We start from the raw sequence: 21,205 nt of genomic DNA, 5'->3' as shown, positions 1-21,205 counted from the left end.
TATCTGGAGGAAACAGGTAGGCAAGGTAATGCCATTCCAAGAAGACTCACCTAGTGCTCAAGAAGTTCAGGAGATGCTAGGGAAGGGAAATGAATGCTGGAGAGCAACTGAGACAGAAACACATTTAGTGAGTGACTGCTCATGGTGTGTATATATCACACACACACACAGGTGTGACTGATACAGATCCCCCAGGTATGCAGTAAAGAACCACCCCCAAGTAAGATAGCAAGTGGCCACTGGAAACCTTTATTTTGCAATTCACACAACTGAAACCAGCATGAGGAACTTAAAGGGGTCCAGACCATGTCTCAGAAGCAAATTCATACCCCAGAACTCTTCTTCAGCAGCACCTTGTCCATTGAGGGTCCAGACACAAGCCACTGCCAACCCCCTGTGTGACTCCTTTTGGTTCTGGTAGCTTGAAGCACCAAGGATGCCACCTCCAGGGTAGTTCTGAACTCCAGATGTGCACCTTGTGTCCAGAGGTCAATGCATTCTTCCAGGCTGCAAATTCTTCCTCTTTCTGCTTCAAGTCTCTCCTGGGAGGTGGGGATTCCAAACTTACTTTTCCCTGGGCCATCTCTAGGCACACTGAGAAAAGAAGCTCATGGGCTCCAATCCCTTAAAGTTTCCTTTCCAGGAAAGAGGTAAATTCAGCAAGTGTGTGGGCAGGGCTGCATAGCACCGAGGGTTCCTCAGAATTGGCTGCCACACTTCTGCTACTGCTGACAGGGGAGCTGAGCCAGGAAACCACTTCCTGTCCACGAGGATGCTCCCCCAGAACCATTAGCATTTGAAATAACAAATAATAACAATATTAATAATAATCTGACTGACAGCATCTGTTGGTTTTAATAACTGTGAGGTCTCTGAGGAAGGGAAGAGAGAACTGAGGGTAGGCAGGCAAGAGTATGAGGGAGGGAAACAGGATGAAAAGGTGGGAGAAAAGGGGAGGAGAGAAAAAAAAGGATCTGAAATGTTTCAAGGCTTCTGGCTTCCCACTGAGCTCCGAGTTCAAGTTTCAGAAATCCATAGTAGTGTTTTGATGTTCTAGAATCTTCTATGGGCCCTTCACATTACTTGGCCGGGCAGCAAGGCTGGCGAAGTAAGCACACTGGGAGGGGTCACACTGGCCAGGAGGGCCGGGAGGGCCTGGGGGACCAGGATGTCCAGCTGGTCCTGTCTCTCCTTGAGGGCCAGGGCTTCCTGGGAGTCCATCTTTAGCATAGCCGGGTTCCCCAGGTTGACCTAGACCAAGAAGCAAAAGAAACAGAAGGCATTCAGATTCAGAAGAAGGTTTATATCCAGGAGCGAAAGATCCCTGTAATCTTTGTGACTACATGATATGAAATAGGATTCAACATGTATTCAGAGAGATTATCCTCTGCCTGATGCTGTAGACTGAGAGAGAGAATGGCCCATGTGAGCATCAGGTAGAACAGCAGAAATGCATCTTCACTGTCTGAGCTGGGGAAGGAATCCAGGTACCATGGAGGAGAAATAGACAAGGGAAAGTATGGTCCATTGGGGTGTAAGCTTTCCATTCCAGTCAAATGAGAAAGCAGGGCCCTCTTCTCTTACATAACACATCTGAATTCTGAGTGGGATGCCAAAATAGTGAGCTTCAGCCCAGTGTACCTGTCCTTATAGGGACACCTGATGACCCTGTATAATTCAACATTCAAAGTGTCTGAGATCTGTTATCTTTTCTCAGTCTTATCTGCATGCTAAATTTGAACCAGATACTTGAACTACATTATTTTACTATACCAAGTGAAAAATATAGCATCCAGGATATACATAACTGGCCATTGTAGAGTCCAAAAACTCCCTTTAGACTGAGAGACTATTACTTATAAATAAACTTCTATGCCTACACTTACCGAGTGCTATGGTATCCTAGGTAATTAATCTAGCTCCCTCTTTTGCCTCAACAACTGGGAAGCTTGGTGCTAGATGTGGCAGCCAACTTGGGGATGTCACATTTTCCTTCACTTCTTAGCACTCTGTCAAAGTATTTTTTTAATAAAGTAAACAAGATGTGAACCTTTCCATTGTGAGTGTCTTTAGAATTCAGGAACTCTACTGATGGTCTGGCAAGAGTTATTTAATGCACAGCTCTGCCTGTGAGAAGTCCTTGTTTCAGCAGTGCTAATCATGCCTTCCATTGGGATGCCCTGAGGATGGTCCCTGATTCAACCTCACACTGGTGTAACCTACCAGATACTCTACACACAGCCCCTTCTGTTCCCTTTCCTACAAGTTCTCCTATTTCAGAATAGTATTCCTATTACATTCTATTTGAAACTCAGCAAGATATAAACAATATTTATGTCAAACCATCATCTCTAATCAACATAAGAACACGTGTCCAACTGTAGCAAATTTGGAAAATCATAGAAGAATAAAACTAAAGTTAAATTAAAAATAGGTCAAATGTTCATAAATGATTCAGAGTAAGCATAAAAGTTAAGAGTTAAATTTTAAAAGTAGAATCCTCGGGGATGGGGTGGGGGAAGGGTTCGATGGTAGAACATGCATGAGGCCTAGGTTCAATTTCTAGCACTGCCTCCCAAACACACACACACACACACACACACACACACACACACACACACACACACACACTTAAAAACATACACATGCTTGCACATGACTGCTTGTGAGGTAGAATTTGACAACCTAGAGTTGAAGGTCTTCTACACTCACACCTCCTTTCTAGGGTGACAGCTGCTGCCTCCTCAGGAGCTCTCCCAATACAGACATCAGGCATGGTGGTTGACCAGTTGCCGTTTTCCTTGTTATTTCCAGGTTTCAGAAGTAAAAGTCCCAAGACTGCACAACCCCTGAGCCTCAGGAGGCTCACCTTTGGCTGAACCTTTGGTTAAGGTTCCCTGGGCATATTCTGAGAAAGGCTAATGGGGCATGAATGGGTGTGGGGTTTAAGAAGACGAATGTCACCTTGCCAGTGGGGAGTCTTACCACTTCAGGTGAGTTGAGGCGTAGAAGGAAAGTCCTAAAGAGAGATGTATCTCCAACATGCCTAGGCTCATTTAGCGTATGCCAATCCCTCTCTCCCCTCAGACTATTTCTCATATTTGGTCATTTATTATTTTTAATTGGAACATAATACTTCTGTATGTTTCTGGGGCATGATTTGCTTTTTGATGGATATTTATTTATATTTTATGTACATTCTGTTTTTCTTGCATGTATGTATGTGTACCATGTGCTTCCATCCTGGGGGATACCAGGAAAGAGCAGTAAATCCCCTGGAACTGGAGTCACAGATATTGTGAGCTGCCCTGTGAGTGCTGGGAATCAAACCCAGTTCCTCCACAAGAGCAGACAGTGCTCCTAATCTCGGAGCCAAATGTTCAGGCCCCCAGTGTGATTTCTTTTCAGGACATGGGTACAATATGTAATGAACAAATCCAAACCAAACAAATCCACACACAATTAGCTTCTATACCATCCCAAATATTTATCATATTTTTATGTTGGAAACACCAATATCCTTTCTTCTGGTTATTTTGAAACAATAAATAAGTGATTGAGACTTTTGACTTAGGAGGTATACCTTGAGGACTTGAGAAATATTTCATTAAACAATGAGAGCTCATGTTTCTGCTTAGAGTGGCCCAGCTCCTTCTCTTCCCATAAGCAGGGGTACCGCTGTGTGCCCCCTGCCTCTATGGTTGATGTTCACCCAGCCTGAGACACTGAACCTTCATACCTGGTATTCCAGGGGGACCCATCTCTCCTCGGAGGCCAACTCCAGGTGTGCCAGGGTCACCTTTGACTCCTCTTTCACCTGGTGGGAAGAATTTATACACCTTGAGTGGTGCAGACTCATGATGAGAGTAGAGACAGCAAGTTCCAACCCACAGGGCACAGATGCAACCCAGTATCACAGAAGCGTTCAACTCACACCAGCCTGTTCACATCTACTCCTGTAAAATACCCCATCTCTCATGTGTACACACGTACACACACACATACACACACATACACACACCGAGGCATATTTTTCAGACTAAAAATATGTACATGCAAACACTAAAGGAAGCAGATACTTTCTCCTGAACACATCCTCAGACACACTAAGTTCACACACACACAACTCACTCACACACATATCAATCAGTCTTTATGTGTGCCCTCATCATTGGTGTCCACACACACACACACACACACACACACACACACACACACACACTAGTCTGCACGTGTGCTCGTTATTGGTGTCTTCACTCACACACACACATCAGTCTGCATGTGTGCCCTTATTATTGGTGTCCTTGCCAGTGTACTCAAAGTTTTTCATCCAAACCTTCATGAAGAAGGAACTGGGTTGATAAACACATGAATTCAACATGTACCACATGTATGCCTAGTACCCAAGAAGGGCAGAGGATAGCACTGGATACCCCAGAACTTCAGCTGTGAGCAGCCATGTTGGTATTGGGAACTGAACCCATGTCCTCTCCAAGAGCAGCAAAAGCTCCTAACCACTGAACCATCTCTCTAGCTCCTTGTCTTCACTGTTTTAAATTGGTCACTATTCTGCCACAAACCAATGTAGTCTATAAATTATGCTTCCTATAGACAGTTATTTTGTGCAATAGTCAAGAGCACACAAATTTAACAAAAACCCTTTAAATGGAAGAAATACCACAGGGGATGGATGGCTAAATAATCATAAGGATATGAGCAATCAAAAGAGAAGATGGTAGGTTCATCCATTTCCCTAGCCTGAGGTCACCAAAATGAACCCATAACTTCATCCACCAGAAGGGAGTGGACCCCAGGCTGGGAAGTCTGGAGCCTAGTCCTTCCTCCCTGCACTTCAGATCTGCTCACCTGCAAGGAAAGCGTTCTGACCTTCTTGCCACTGGGTAACCTGGGACGGGCTCTTCCACTTGAGGGAGAGCCTCCGATTGTCCAGAGCTCCATTGTTCAGATAGGCTAGCCAGACAGCCAGACAGTTAGTGCCCATTTTAGCTGTAGCTCAAAGTCATTTGGTTGGATTTTAAAGCTGACATTTAATATCCATTGCCTGGAGATTAAATGTCATATCACTCAGTCACAGTTCCAACTGGGTGGGGGAAGAAGAAAATATTTGCACCACCCCTGTAACTTGAGCAAGGGAGAAGGAGAGAAAGTAAGAGAAAACAGGTTCAATCTTCCTGGCATAATTTCTCAAAACTGTCAAGTATGAAAATCTAGAATGCATGAAAAAAAATTACACGATGCCAAAATTCAGTGTTGCTGAGCTGATGGGAAGGAAAACAGGATGAATAATGCAGGCTCTGCCGGGTATGCACCCCACACCGAGTCCCCACTCAGCCCTCAGTTTCTGAAATGCTGTTCACTCACCTTTGGGGCCCATTGGTCCAGAGGGTCCTTCCAGACCCCCTTGGCCAGGCCGGCCTGGCTCACCTATGGGGCCTGTCCTGCCCGGGAGCCCATCTTTTCCAGGGGGTCCTGGGGGCCCAGGTCTGCCTTGAGAGGACTTCATGTGTGCGGGAGGCATCTGGGCCACGAGGTAGGCAAGTTTGGCTATGGAATAGGAAAATCAGAGATGTTTATGAAGAATGGATCGAAGATGAGGGACAGCATGGCAACTCACTACAAGCTAGAAATAAGCAACAAAACCAACAGGACAAGGGACAGCTCCTGTACACACACTTCTGTGGGACCACTGCAGAATCCACAGTAATAGTGATAATTAATAACAATATTAACAATACAGTAGCATTGGCTCTGGAGATAGCCGCATGATTGGTGTTTGTAATGAAAGCAGCAGCAATAACAGTCACGGAGCCTGTCAGTTAGAGAAACTGAGGCCTGGAATGTTTAAGTGGCTTACACAAAGCTATTTATTGACTTTTATCTTTTGGGTATCTAGGTCCCTCATCTACAACTGAAGAGGTGAGTGAGCTGTTAATAATGATGCTTATTCATCTGTGATACAGGCAATACAGAATTAATTTAAAATCTAGAGCTCCAAGTAGGTGGGCTCATTTTCCTGATGGACAAGGGATCCAGTGCTCACCTAGCAGTTGACAAGAACCACCTAAGTTTTTATAGTCAGAGAGAACTGGATCCAAATGCCAGTCCAGTGTGTGGAGTGACTAGGATAAGGACTGGCATTTTGGTTGGTAAGTGTGGTGATATTTTATTTGTGTACCCCAATAAAACTTATCTGGGTATCAGAGTCAGCCACCAAATTAGACATTGAGGTCAGGCGTGGTGGCACACACCTTTAACCCTATCACTGGAGAGGCAGAGATCCCTCTGGATCTCTGTGAGTTCAAAGCCACACTGGAACAGAGCCAGGCGTGATGGCACACCCTTTAATCCCAGCACTTGAGATCTCAAGTCTTCGCTGGGGAAGGACACACGCCTTTAATCCCAGGGAAGTGATGTCAGGAAGCAGAAAGGTCTATGAGGCATGAGGACCAGGAACTAGAAGCTTTTTAGCCACACTTCAGCTGAGATCCAAGCTGAGGACTCAGAGGCTTTCAGTCTGAGGAAACAAGATCAGCTGAGGAGTTGGCGAGGTGAGGTTGGCTGTGGCTTGTTCTGCTTCTCTGATCTTTCAGCGTTCACTCCAATATCTGGCTCCAGATTTTTTTATTCATGTTATAGGTAAGAGGTGGGACTTCTCACAGCCTCATTGACTCCCTCTGCCATTGCACCTTCACAAGGCTCCAGGGCTCTACGGAGTCCACCTCAGTGACCTCGGTCATTTGCTGAACTTTTCAGGGTCTTGATTTTCTTCTTTTTAGTGGAAGTTGATGTTTCCTCCTCAAAGGCTGCTTGGAAAAGGGGACTCGTCCCAGCGGATGTCCCAGATCCATTTAAAACCAGGGGCTGGCACTGCACTAGAGCAGAAGCCATTCCATCACTAACAGTTCTAACACTCAAGAGGTAGAAGTTGGAACTCTCGGTCAGTCCTCAGACCTGCCCTGCCCAGTGGGGCTTACACTTTCTCCAGACTATCTCCTGCCTCCTTCCCTCACCTCCCTCATCCATAGCCCATTCATGTCCAGCTAGACTCCCAAGGGGCAAGGGAGAGTCACAGCAGATGGTGATACATGCTGTCATCATTCACTAGGAGTCACCTTCACTAGAGTTGACAAGGCAGAAGCTACAGGCCCATTTGAGGGAGGCTCTGGAGAGTAAGGCCTCAGTTTAAGTAAGGCTGGGCCTTCAAGGAACCTCTCAAGCCTGCGGCTCCACATTAGCCTGCCCCCAGAGTGCTGTCCTGGTACTTAATGATGAAAGCAGCAGTTGTTCCCTGGGGATCTTACCCTGGAAGCTGCAATGAAGTCCAGCTACTTACCTTCTAGCTGCTTCCCAAGCTCTTCCTGAATGAGGCGCCGCAGGGTGTCAATGGATGGAGACTCGCCCTAGGATGGAGGTGTGGTAGTTGAGTAAAAATGGCCCCCATTAGGCCCATAGGAAGTGGCACTATTAGTAGGTGTGGCCTTGGAGTCAGTGTGGCCTTGTTGGAGGAAATATGTCACTGGGGGGAGGTGGAGAGTCTTTGAGGTCTCTGAAGCTCAAGCCAGGCCCAGTGGCTCACTTGCCCTACCTGCTGCCTGATGATCCAGATGTACAACTCACAGCTACCTCTCCAGTGCCATATTTGCCTGTGCCATGCTTCCTGCCATGATGTTAATGGATTAAATCTCTGAACTATAAGCCACCCCCAATTAAATGTTTTCCTTCATAAGAGTTGCCCTGGTCATGGTGTCTATTCACAGCAATAAAACACTAAGACAGGGGAGAAGCAGAGTTACTTGTCTTCCCAGTAACTCTCATCAAAGACCCCAGTGTCACCCCCCAAATCAAGAAGCTGGTGAGCAGCACAGATATGGGCAAATCATACCCTCTGTCTACCCCATTCCACATATGCAGCCCATTCCTTTCCTGTCTGCCATTCAGACCATGCCATATCATCAGCAGAGCAGCTTAGACCTTAGGCTCTCAGATCTATAATGTCCTTCCCTCAAGACCTTTATTTATTCTTCAAGTTATTTCCTCCTAGTACAAACCATTATGCTCATAAAACCAGCCCCACATTGGGTCTAGACAGTATGTCCTCAAAAGCTTGCCCACCTCCAGAACATAGCTTATAGGCAGCCTGCTACACAAGCTCATGTTTTACTCTCCTGATTGGTATCTTGTCCCTATACTCCCCAGGGCCAGATCTGTCCTGTTCAAGTCTATACTGGCCACATACAAATGAGTGATCCATGGAAACTGAGGAATTTATCTACAGGAAAGGTTGAATGCTCACATTCTGACAACAGTTCTCAGAAGGGTCTAGGAAAGGATTCTCTATGCCCTATCAGGATCCACCCTTTCCTGTGTGACTCCTGTAGGGTAGCACTCCCCTCTAGAGTGGGGCCCCCTGTGCTTCTATCAGCCCAACAAGTTGCATGGAATAGATTCCATTCCCTTGCTCTCTTACTCTTATCTGGCCAGAAACCTCAGCTGTAAAAGCCTCAGATGGTCCATTGCTCCCACACAGCACAGGACACACAGAGCTTGGCAAGGCTTCATGGGGGTTTTGGATGCCAACTGAGTCGTTTTGATTTCCCCTGGACTTATCCAGGAGGGCAGGCTCTGGGGACCAAGATTCCATGTGAAACCATGGAGTGTCAGCGCTGGCAGGGACAGGGAGCAACCACGTCTGTGCTTAGCGAACATATAATTTTCCAGATGACAAAGTTTGGTGCTGAGGAGAAGAGGCAGTCACGGGGACTGGACAACAAACCCCATCAAGAGTTCAGCTCTTGTTATCTAGCTGCTAACCTGTGTTTGTGATCCAAGAGAGGCTAAAACAAGAGTTTGGCCACTGGAATGACCTATGTGAGAAGACACTAACCAGGCTCTCTGCTGACATTCAGTGCCAAGGACAGCATGGAGAAGAAAGTCAAAGCCTGCCACAAATGGATGGTGAACCCCCTACAATGCAGGTTGGACCACTGAGATCTCATCTTCTCAATTACCTCTGCACAGGGTACCAAGACCAAAGGGATTTACAGCCTATGAAATGAAGCCTTGCAATTCATCATCCCTGGGGTGGAGGGCACAACAAAGAAGAGAATCTCTTTCTGAGCACCTCTTGAGTTACACACATCACATCACTTCATCCTAACAAGTCTAAAGAGTATTTTCTCAATAGGATAGCCTCAGAGAGGGGGAGTACCCTGCCCACTGCCATCTAGCAAGTCCCCAGAAGCCTGGTACCTGCATGCCATAGACCCTGAAGGTCACAGACTCTGCTTTCCCTCCATTCTCATGGAATCTGTGCCTGAAATGTTATCATCATCCTTACCCGAAGTCCTGGAAATCCTGGCTGGCCAGGTGGCCCTGGAGGCCCAGGAGGGCCACTTTCCCCTGGTTGTCCTTGGGGACCCATCAGGCCAGTATGACCCTTGTGGCCTGGGATTCCAGGGTCTCCAGGCTGGCCCTTCCCGCCTGGTAATCCTTTGTCACCTTTGGTTCCAGGGTCTCCCTAAATAGGAGAGAAGAATGTCAGCAAATGGGTATGTGCTGGAAACTGGCCTGGATACGCAAGCTGCAGCCCAAGGCACCATCATCTTCCTGCTGGGGCCCTGGCAGGGATAGATGGGTCTCACGGGGGTGGGGGTGGGGGTGGGGTCTCAGTACTGAAATGAGTCATGGGTAACTCCAATAAGAAGGGCCCAGAATTATCCCACCCATAGTCCTGATTATACAAAACATGGCAAGGGAGCCCCAAAATAGAATCCTACCTTACACAGTATGTGTGCAAGTTCAGGAGAACTTTTATTTTCAAACCCACACTAAATAAGCTACTAACAGGGATGACACCATAGGAGCAGCAAGGCATACTGGCATTCTCATACCACAGAACACACTGCAGTTGTCAGCACTGGGGCTGCTCGTCAGGGACTATATGGACCGGCCACCAGGTATCATTATTATATGAAAAGTTCAAACTGTAGAACAGTGTCCACAGTATGCAAAAGTTGGAGAAGAATAAAAATATCCACCAATTTTCTTTGTGGGCATAAAATATTGAGAAAGGCTCCATAAGTAGGTAATTCTAAGGATGACAGGGAGGGGACTGCAGAGATAACTCAACTCCGTAGTCTGCCTCACAAGTGGGAGAATCTGAATTTGGATCTCAAGTACCCACACAAAAACCAAGTGTGACTGCTTACATCTGGGGCCACAGACAGGCAGAACCCTGGGGCTGACTAGGAAGCCAGCCTAACAATTTGGTAATATCTGGATTCGATGAGAGAACCTATAATCTCAAACAATGGAGAGTGATTGAGAGAGACAGCCAATGCCAACCCCTGGCCTGAACATACACATGTACACATTCACAGATGCGTTCACCCACACACCACACATATGCCATATACCATATATATATATATATATAGATATAGATATAGATATAGATATAGATATAGATATATATATAACATGTAACAAGGAAAAGGATAGAAACACAGCTGTCATTTTATACAATCTTTAAAAAGGAAGAATTTTCATGGACTTAGTGACATAGACCTGTCATTATAACTACTTAGGAGGCCAAGGTGGAAGGATTGCAGTTTAAGACCAGCCAGCCTGCAGTGTGTTCAAAGCCAGCCTGGACACCTTAAGTGAGACCTATTAAGTCACAAACTACAATGTCAAGGGATATAGCTCAGTTATAAAGTACTTCCTTAGCATGCACAAGGCCCTACATTCAATCTACTTTACCACAGCACATGTACATGCAGAGAGAGAGAGAGAGAGAGAGAGAGAGAGAGAGAGAGAGAGAGAGAGAGAGAGAGAGAGAGAGAGAGAGAGAGAGAATTTTCTAGTCCCAGGCCAAACCACAAATGTGCATCCCTGGAGAAAGCTGCCAAGCTGTGGAAACTGAGGCCAAGCTGTCACTACACTCCTAGAGTGGGTTTGGCCTCTGTCAATAGGAGAGACAGTCTATTAGCTCAGCAGCCTCTCTTTGCCAGCCTCCCCTCAGCTCCAGCAAGTCCATGGAGGATTGACAGGCTCACTCTGTGGTGCACTCCCTGGGTCCTTTCCTGACAAGTGAATCAGATCCTACAATTCTGGGTCAGTGATTTGGGGCACAGCAACCTCAGGGCAGACGGCCCAGTCATTGCTCTTATGTACTACTGTGTGTCTGGACAGCAAGCTTCTGTGGCTAGTTAGGTCTGAACACACAGTAGTCTTATTAAGGCCATCAGAGGACAATGGAGCCACAACTACTGTGATACATCACAAAAAGGGAGGGGAAGGAGAAGAAAGGAGGATCAAGATGGAACCACACATGTGGTGTTGCCCACGGGCATGACAGGAGCCTCTGAGATGTACTAGAGCATGCTCATGGTTCTGAAATGCCATTATTGTGCATGCTAAAACAAGGAATGACAGGAACATGGTACGGAGAAGGTATGATGTGCTGGAATCAGGGAGGACAAAGGTGAAGGCACATGCATGTTTGGAACACCCTCCTCTGTGTACACAGACCCCAGAATGAAAGACAGCATTACAGGAAGGGGAGCTTTGAGGCGAGGTGGGAGGGATACCTGAGTTCTAGTGCATTCATGCTTGTAATTTCTGTTTTTTAACCAGGCCCCTGCATGGCTTTCAATTTTTCAACAATAATCCAAGTATCAATGACTTTTTTGCATTATAATTTAAGGCAAACCCAAGGGGGTTGCTCCAGTTTTCCAGGTCTGATGTACTTCATGGGGGTCTTGAAATCCAATGGATGATCTTGGATTCAGAGGTCTAGAATACCCTGTTCCGGAGTTACCTGGATGCCAGGTACCATCACACATGTGGCACAGCCTTTCTATTTAACAACCCTCCTATCTCTATCACTTTGCTATGAAAAGATATGATCCCCTATTTTATTTATGTATTTAACGATTATTTATTATTTATTTATATTTTATGTGCTGTGGTGTTTTGTCTGTATGCATGTCTGTGTGAGGGTTATCAGGGTACCGAGTCCCCTGGAGCTGGAGTTACAGACAATTGTGAGCTGCCACATGGTTGCTGGGAATTGAACTTAGGCCCTCTGGAAGAGCAGTCAGTGCTCTTAACCACTGAGCCATCTCTCCAAGCCCTGATTCCCTATTTTAAACATTCCCAGGATGAAGGAATAAGGAATCTAAGGGCTTGGTGGCAAGCTTCCATGGAACCACGTACCAGAGGACAGACAAGCTCCTTAGCTATTTATTGTGTATGAAGAACAGCTTCCTGTCTGTGGGCTGAATGCCCTGGCTCTGAGCCAGGACTCATGCCCAAACTCCTTGGCAAAAGACCCTGGAGTGGCACTCTCAGGAGGAAATCATTTCAGTGGCAGGCAAGTACAAGGTTCCAATATTCAAGATCAAACAGCCACAGGACAGGGGCAACAAAGTCATCAGAAGGAGAAACAGGAGGGGAAGGGAAGAATGCCAGAGACCACTTCCATTTTTCTCTTCCTAAATTGCAGGAAAGCCTGCCAGCTCACTACCCATCCAACTTGTGAAGAAAGCTGAGATAAATTCTTTGCAGGACCACGGAAAACAAGCATGGGGCGGGCGGGGGAGGGGGAGAGAGTCGGGTACCATCCATGTAGTACAACATCCTGACAGCTGACCAGACACAGGACTGTGGGCAAACCAGCCATGCAGACCCCGAATGGAGCAAGAGCCTGTGAGTGTGAGCATCAGCATGAGAACGCTCCCTGCCCCCACCCTAGCACTTCCACAAGAAAAAAAAAAAAAATGACTCTCCCCTGTTGGTTTTTGGAGAAATGAAATGTAAAGAAAGGCTTTCAGAGTGTGGCGCCAAGGCGACTCATTATGGGAAAATCTGTTCCCTTGTCACCTCCAGTGACAAATCTGGCTCGCAGCAAATTGGCACTTAGGGAGCCAGGCACATCCTGCATGCGCCCTTCACACATGGTGAGCATGGAATCTGTCAGAGTCTCCCAACACTTGCCTTGCATTGATAATTACGGTCATGATTTTATTCCTCAAAATAACAACCAAAAAGAAACAAGAGAGAAAACTGACTATGGTACTATTGGGAGAAAAGAGCCCTATTGCTTGAAGGGCTTGAGCTGTTTCATGGAAAGTCACTGCAGGGGACGGCAGTTCAGCTGGGCTGCTTATTAACTGTCCTGAATAAATTCCAGCCTTGCGACTGGAGGAAGGTCACCTTGAGCATGCTCAGATGGCTGCACATCCCCCACTTACCCTCTCTCCTTTGGATCCCGGCTCTCCAGGCTTCCCAGGAGCACCCTGCAATGGGGATAACAGGACAGGAGTCACTTCACCACAACCATCTCTGCCTCCATCTTTGCCTTTCTTGATTTTTCTACACAGCACTTGTTGGGGGAAAGGGAGATTAGAGAAAAAAAGCCCGCCTCCCCTCCCCCGAATTCCTACCAGATCAGTCTAGATAGGCAATCAAACCTCTTCCTCTTCATTCCGCTACTCCTGACCCTGTCCATTCTTGATCTGGGACAACATGAGCCAATGGTGTGGCTTCTTTGATGTCTTCTTCTACTTCTCTCGAGAAAAACCCAACTCGCCTTGGAACACCCCTGGGCCTTCCACAACCTGGCCTTTTGGATGAGCTAACATCACCTCTGATGTTCTGGCTCACCCCTCCACAGCCAAACATAGTAACCTTAGGTTCCCAAAGCAGAGAGCCTGCTGCTCTGCAGTTCCACAGCCTCTGCCTACCATCTGTCCCTGGACCCTTCATCCTAGATGACCTGGCCTGGCCTCAGACTTCCTACCCAGAGAAAGCTCTCTCTTCTCACCCAACATATGAAAAAAAAATCAGCTAATGCTATGTTCTCACAGCCCTCTCAGGGTATGGGGAGAGTCACATGAGGAATAAAAGACATATCCCCACACTTCGTACTGCTGAGACATTGATTTCCTTTCAACCTATGATACTGCCATCCTCTCCACATGAAATATCACTTCCTTCCCTCCATTCCTCCTTCTTTCTCTTTCTCCTTCCCTCCCTCCCTACTTTCTTCCCTTCCATCCCTCCTTCATTTTCCTCTCCTCCAGACTCTTGATATCCCCTCTGAGAAGCTTTGGCAGTGTGGTCTCTGACCAATATCTACCCTCAGACAGAAGTCACCTTCCTTCCAGCTGCCACCTAGCTTTCTTCTTCCCAGATGTGGGAACACAGACATGCTTGTTTGCTCATCCGTAGGCAGCAAAAGTTTGGCAAGCAGGGCCTATGTTTATTTATTAAACGAGGGCACCATATTCCTATCCCAAAACCTACCCTTGTGGTGATATTGTGTTTGTGCTCCAACAAATAAAGCTTGACTGAAGAACAGAGGGCAGAGCTAGCCACTAGAGGCCAGGCAGTGGTGGCACACACCTTTAATAGTAGCACTTGGGAGGAGGAAGCAGGAAGATCAGGAGTTCAAGGCCACCCTGGGCTACATGAGATTGAATCTGTCTAAAAGAGAAACAGAGCCATATGGTGGGTGGCTCTCACCTTTAATCCCAGTACTAAGGAGGTGGAGACAGAAATATAAGGGAGGTGGAGACAGGATCTCAGTCCATTCAGTCTGGGGATTCATAGAGAGAGGATCTCGCCCCCCCCCCCCCTCAGCCTGAGGATTCGGTAGAAGTAAGAAGTCTCTCTAGTGGCTGGCTCCTTTACTGATCTTTCAGCATTTACCCCAATATCTGAATCTGGGTTTTTATTATTAAAACCAATTAGAATTTGTGCTACACACCCTGCACTTGCAGGTATTCAAAATATGCCAACCCCAAGGTTTGCCACTGCTACAACCAGTACAGCCTAGCCTGTCGTAGATGATAGACACAGTATACATTCAGAATGCATACATGATCTGGAGAGATGGCTTAGGAGTTAAGGGCATTTATTGCTTTTGCAGAAAATTGATCTCAGTTCCAAGCATCTTTTCAGAGGGCTCACAGTAACTTGTCACTCCAGCTCTGGGGGATCTGATATCTTCTTCTGGCCTCCAAGGGTACTCACTTGCACATATCCACCCAAAGACACACACACAGGTTACACATAATTAAAAGTCAAATCTGTATTTTAAAAAGGGCCCTTTGTGTATAGCCCACCAAAAAGGAGGAAGTCACATTTGAAAGAGAATGCGGGTCAGGTTAAAGGAAAATTTGCTAGGCCTGGTTAGCCCAAATTTTATTCTGGGGGGCAATGAAAAGGTAGAGAGAACTCACATACACAGCAGCCCAACTGAAAGCTCACAGAGTAGAGGCAACCCTGAGAAATGGGAGCTGGGGTATTATTACCTCCAACTCAACCCAGTAAGCAAGAGCAAGTACTGGTCAACAAGTGAGGAGCAGGTCTAGTGAGTGACAAGCTATGCCTGGGTCCAAAGCATAGGGTACTCAGATTTGGAATATTTGATCCAGCCTCACAGAAGGCAATCACTTCTAACAGTGGTCCAAAGGCACACAGTGACAAGGGTGTTCTCTTTCAGGGCAAGAATGCAGGCTTTGATATACACATGAGCAATTTCCCTGAAAGTCTTTTCTCTACTTCTGTCCATCTACTCCTTCATCATGGAACACTTAGTGTCTTCTCTGGGACAGAACAGAGCAGGTGACCAGTAGAGCAGGTCAATAAGTGCTTTCCTCTGGTGGTCCACAAAGTCCACAGAAGTCTACAGAAATCCACAGAAGTCCACAGGAGAAGGAAAAGGGATAGTAGAAATGAAGGCATTTAGGGAAAAAAAAGAGGGGGCCCTATAAAGTAATTTAGTATTTCAGGAACAGACCAGAGTGGATGGAGCTGATAGGAAGAAGAAAAATGAGAAGGACCAGGACACCTCGGGGGCCATTTGCACTGCAAGGGGAGATCACAACTGCCATTTGAGCTGTAGAGTGGCATGAAATATCATTGTCCCACAGATCTCCAGCTGTTGTAGAAGGTCATGGTTGGACAAAGGAAACCATTAGGGAGATGACAGCAGTGGTCCTTGGAGAAAAGGACTCAGGACTGGACAGGCTCCATGGACAGAATTGAGAAGCATCACAAAGACGAAGATGGAAGGATTTGTTGACAATGATACTGAAGGAGGGTGGCTAAGGAGATAGAGTCCTCTACCTGGTGTCCCTGGTGGCTGTATAACCTGAGATTTTGTGAAGTTAAAATGTAAGCCCCCAGTCCCAAAAGCACACTGATGCTGGTAGAGGGGTTTTGATAAGCTCAGGACTTACTTCTCAGCCTTATCACCTATCTGTGGTTTCCACAGGAAAGGGCCACCAAGTGGAAAGGGCAGGGGTGGGTAATACTTGCCTCCTTGCCTGGAGCTCCTATCTCTCCTGCTTCTCCCTGTGAAAAAAGAACATGAGGTCAGGGGGGCTCAACAGCATCAGCCCAGCACATGTCAATCTTCATGACAGACATTTCATACATCACGTTCCAGAAAAGACAACAATCAGTGGTCCAAATAGTCTACCTGACAAGGCCATCCCACATGCGGCCTTCTGGTCAATTTATGCAGGAGAAGGTAGAGAATTGCCCTAGCCTGTGAACAAACTCTGCTTCTGGGCTCTTTGTCAATGGGTTGATGTATCTGTACTAAGCATGTCTTTAAGATAATTTTACCAGTTGTCTAGTGTGAGGGAGGCCACTCTTATCAATAGGGGACAATGTGTTAAATAAGATGGTGGGTTCTGACTTTAAATTGATTCTTCTATTGATTGGTTTTCTGACCTTAGATGACCTCCTTGCTAATCCCTTAAGTTCACTATGCTTCAGTTTACCCATCTCTAAAGTAAGAGGAGTCACGTCATCTATGTCATAGGTTACAGTGACACTTATTTTCATTGAGATATGTAAAGTACAGTGACTAGCATGTACCAAAGCTGGATAATTCATCTGTTTTTATGATTAAGGAGTCATTTTTGCAGAAAGTACATAATTGGCTGCTGAGTGGAAGCCAAATTATAAACCAGGACTGGAAAAGGAAACAATTGAGCTAATGCATGTGCCTAGAGAAACCATCCATGCACATCTTGGAACAGAAGTGGAAAACAGTGGACAGGTTTCCACGAGGAGAGGATGGAACCAGCTGGCCCTGTGGTCACATGGAAAGGGCAGAATCAAACTGGAGGGTATATGCAGGACTATGGGAGCATTTCCATCGTGAAGTGTCACATACAACCTTTATCCATCCATCAGTGCAGGCCAGAGCCTGCAGCACACTCCAATGATTTCAGTGTGGCTATGAATGAGTGCTCACTATCCCTTTAACAGCTTCAATATGCACTACAAGGTCAAGTCAGGGGACCCAGACTAAAACTCCAGATAGGTACAAAGGTATATACTGTGCTCTTGAATCAATCACCTACACTATACGTTCTGACCCTGTGACCCAAACAAAATTGTTCATCTTCACAATCATTACAGGCATCCTTCAAGTTCCAGGGCCATCATTGCCAGCACTATCCACCACAAGCACCAACAAATACCATCACAACCACCTGCACTTATTGATCACTACAATGGGCTGGACATTGCCACAATCCTTTATGTGGACTATAGCATTTAATGAGTGATTCTGTCACACCATTAGATTAAGGCGATAGCCACATAATGAAATTTTACACCACTTTCCTAAGGTCTCATAATTAGAGCAGTGGATGATCCCATGGAAATGTCAATTATGAGCCCTCAACCGTCTCCTAAATCATGAAGCACTCTGACTCCGCACCATCTCATCATGACATGAAAAAATAATGGCCCTTAAGACATGAGTTGGCAGGGACAGTAGTGAAACTCCAGGTCACATCTAGATCCAGGCACCTTGACCCATTAGGTTCTCTGCTTACCGGAGGCCCACGGGGACCTAGAAAACCTGGAAGTCCTGGGCTGCCATTTTCTCCTTTGTTTCCCTTCTGTCCCTGTGAAGGAAAGACAGGGAATTAATTATTCAAGGTCAAATAAGAGTCCATCAGATACAGAAACTTGATGATACTCCCAATCTGTGGAACCCTGACACCCCACCCCCACCCCTTCCCTGCATTGGAGAGAGGATGGGTCAGCAAGAGATATGAAGTCTGTAAAACTTGTTATCATCAAAGAGGGTCAGGGAAGGAAGATGAGATGAGGGGAAATCTCCACAGACAAAGGCTAGCCTCTCCATTCAAGTGGTGTCATCTTATGGAATGAAGTCTTAGAAGCAACACCTAGATCTAGATGTGTGCAGCCTCTCTGAAGTGGTCATGGCTTCCCGTGATGCTCCCAAGGCTCAGGGTATGATGGTCGCAACCTTTGCAGTCCAATGCTTTTGTCTTTCACCAAGTGCCCACAAGTGAGTCAGCTCCTCTGGGGCTAGCTCTTCCCCTGCATGGGTCCATTCCTCAGGATCCACCCCTACCCTATCTACTGTGTCTCAGTAGGACTGACAGATCCTACATTGAAGCTCCTGGTGAAGACAACTGGAATTGTCAGAATGACAGATACTGTTGTTGTGACTACCTGCTGTGACTAGTCGTCCTGGGATTTTGTGGGTTTCTGGTCACCCTGGTTTCTACAGTCCTAGCAATTATATGGAAAGCATTGTCTAACACACTGTCCTGGCCAATTTTTAAATGACCTTTTATACTTCCAAGTGGCTCCCGAATAGATCTCAATACAAGCAAATAAAAAATATGAGCAGGCTTGGCAAGAAGGAAATTTATACCCAGACTTGAACGTACTGAAACCTAGAACCCATAAAGAACCATCTGCCCTATTATGTCTCCCCATTGACCTGGCATGAACCTCAAAACCAGAATCTAGTCAGTGCCCAGGAGCCTACCTGCCATACTCTTTCCACTACCTACCATTGAACTTCCTTGCTCTCTACCCATGATTCCCCTCTCTGTTCCCAGGCTGCATACCACCTTGTCACCTGACACGATCAAGGTTGCTTGGTGTGACCCTGCCCTGTGTTTCAGTCATTAGACACTCACTGTGAACCTTACTATACAATTTTGACATTGAATATTTGGAGGTATCCATGATTTAGACAACAGAGATTGCGCGAGGTAGTTAAATGTATGGTAAACTTTTCAAGAGCTAAATACTCTGATTCTCTGGCTTCGGGACTATTCGTACCATTTAAATAAGGATTCACTCTCCAGTGTTTTCAGGGACAGAGAACAAACAACCTGTGACATTAGACCTTTCTTGCCTCAACACCATCAAGAAGCTGGGGATGAGCACTCACTGGGGCTCCTGGACGGCCAGGGTCTCCTGGGGCTCCAGGGGATCCGCTGCTACCCTGGTGGGAGAAACAGAAGTGTTTATTCCTGCCAGCACTCTGTGCCAGGGCATCACCAAGCAGGGCACTGGAGCAAACGTGGCTGCAGGTGGATGACTTAATTACACAGGCTGTTCTCACTCAGGCTGGCATGGCTCTCTGAAAAAAACCACTTCATTTTGCAGAGGATGTTTTTCAACTTGTAAAAGGAACCCATGATATTTAATTCATAACATTATTATGGCGTGAAATGAGTCCGTGGGCATGAAAAGGCCTAGCTCACTGAATGGTGCCCACTGCACTGCACAGTAAATGGGGAGGACCAGCTTCATTCATTCTTCCATTCATCCTTCAACTCACAGACTGGGCTATGAACAATAGCCATGTAACACAACCCAACTCAGGAATAGTTGCTTACATCATAAGGCGTGTCTGAGGAAGCAGCTCTGCCTGCTCTTCCCATTGCAAACTGCCTCCCCCAGAGCATGATCACAAGTGCAATGAATACATTAAAGCACAAAGATATCAGGGGACTAAGGTAAACACTGGTTTGTTCTGTCATGCAGTTGGAGACTGAAAGAATCCCAGGTTCTAGGACTGACTGTCTCGAATCTACTATTCGAATCTCTAACTTGACAGTCATTTTAAGCATATTTATAATCTTGGCAAATACTTCTCAATAAGATTTCTCATAGTGGCATTCACTTGTGATTCCAGCCATGCTGAGAGTAGTGGCGGGTGTCAGAAATTCAAAGTCATCCTCGGCTACACAGTGAATTAGAAGTCCGCCTCAGCTATATGAGACCATTTGTCAAAGTTAACACATACAGAAAGATCCATTATAGAGTAAATATCAGGAAGCTGAAGAATTGTCCTAGCTACCCCGTTTCACTCCCAAATAAATCCCTATTGCCTAAAATGCACAGCTCAACTTCCCAAGGCTCAACACTTTCTGCGCACCAGACTTCCTACTGGGATGCTCTCTCTGCTCAGCTCACATTCCTGCCCTTAGTCTGTGGCTTGTGGCTCTTATATCTCCAGCATCAAGTGAGTGACAGACACTGGAGTTCTCTGTTTGTTGAAAGGACCAAGAACATCACAAAAATCTATTCGGTGTTAATCCTGAAAATGCAAGATTTGAATGATCTCTTGCAACTGTGAATTGTGTACTCAGGAAGCTGTCAACATCCCCAAAATTTGATAGAGTCAACAACCTTCAGCTGACCCCGGCCAGGACCTCTTATATTACACACCAGCCCCTCTTATAAATCATTCACTCCTCACACCAAATGCAAATGTCATTACCATTTTACATGTGCAGAAACTGAGGCACAGAAATGCTAAGCCACACACCTGAGAGAGAAGTGGAAAAGCTGAGTTCTGAGCATAATCAGTATGGAGCTCACCCTGTACTCTACTGCCCTCATTACAGATGTACTTGTAGATCAGTAACCAGAAAAACAGTCTCTGCCTTTTGTCTAACATGTGCCCATGGGACCACGGGTATTCCAACACCTCATCTCACCAGATGCACCCAGAAATCATGCAGCACAGATAACCTTATTTCATGAGGAAATCAAGACACAGAGAAAAGTCCAAGCTCTGCCTGAGATCTCTGCAGAATGGAAGCCCTGAGCATTATTTCTGATTGGCAGGCGCACTCAGACCTTCTAGTGAGTGCTGCCTGCTGCCCCTCCCTATACTCCCTCCACCCACCAACCCATCTGTGTCTCTCTAAAAATATGTACTTTGGCTCATCCCTATGGAAATGATATCTCTCCTGCTTCTTGCTCTAGTCCTCCCTCTGTCTCTGTGGAAGGAGGAGGACCACCAGACATTAGCACAGTGGAAGGAGGAGGACCACCAGACATCAGCACATGGTGCCAATACTAGTTTTGGTGG

General features: G+C 46.3%; 1 protein-coding gene across 1 annotated transcript; it reads right to left on the bottom strand.

Annotated features, from left to right (window-relative positions):
* Nucleotides 1-824: 824 nt before the first annotated feature.
* On the bottom strand, nt 825-19,319 carry LOC131896961 (collagen alpha-1(XXII) chain-like). Its single transcript, XM_059247806.1, has 9 exons — nt 19,271-19,319; nt 17,889-17,960; nt 16,351-16,386; nt 13,278-13,322; nt 9,359-9,538; nt 7,355-7,421; nt 5,383-5,565; nt 3,740-3,817; nt 825-1,251 (listed from the first exon to the last, which is right to left on the bottom strand). Exons 5-9 carry the CDS (start codon nt 9,440-9,442, stop codon nt 1,064-1,066), a joined length of 600 nt encoding a protein of 199 aa, XP_059103789.1. The 5' UTR covers nt 9,443-9,538; nt 13,278-13,322; nt 16,351-16,386; nt 17,889-17,960; nt 19,271-19,319; the 3' UTR covers nt 825-1,063.
* Between the last annotated feature and the right edge of the window lie 1,886 nt (nt 19,320-21,205).

This window comes from Peromyscus eremicus, chromosome 20, assembly GCF_949786415.1.
Source record: "Peromyscus eremicus chromosome 20, PerEre_H2_v1, whole genome shotgun sequence".
Taxonomy (NCBI): Eukaryota; Metazoa; Chordata; class Mammalia; order Rodentia; family Cricetidae; genus Peromyscus; species Peromyscus eremicus.
This window is presented reverse-complemented; position numbering and strand designations above follow the sequence as displayed.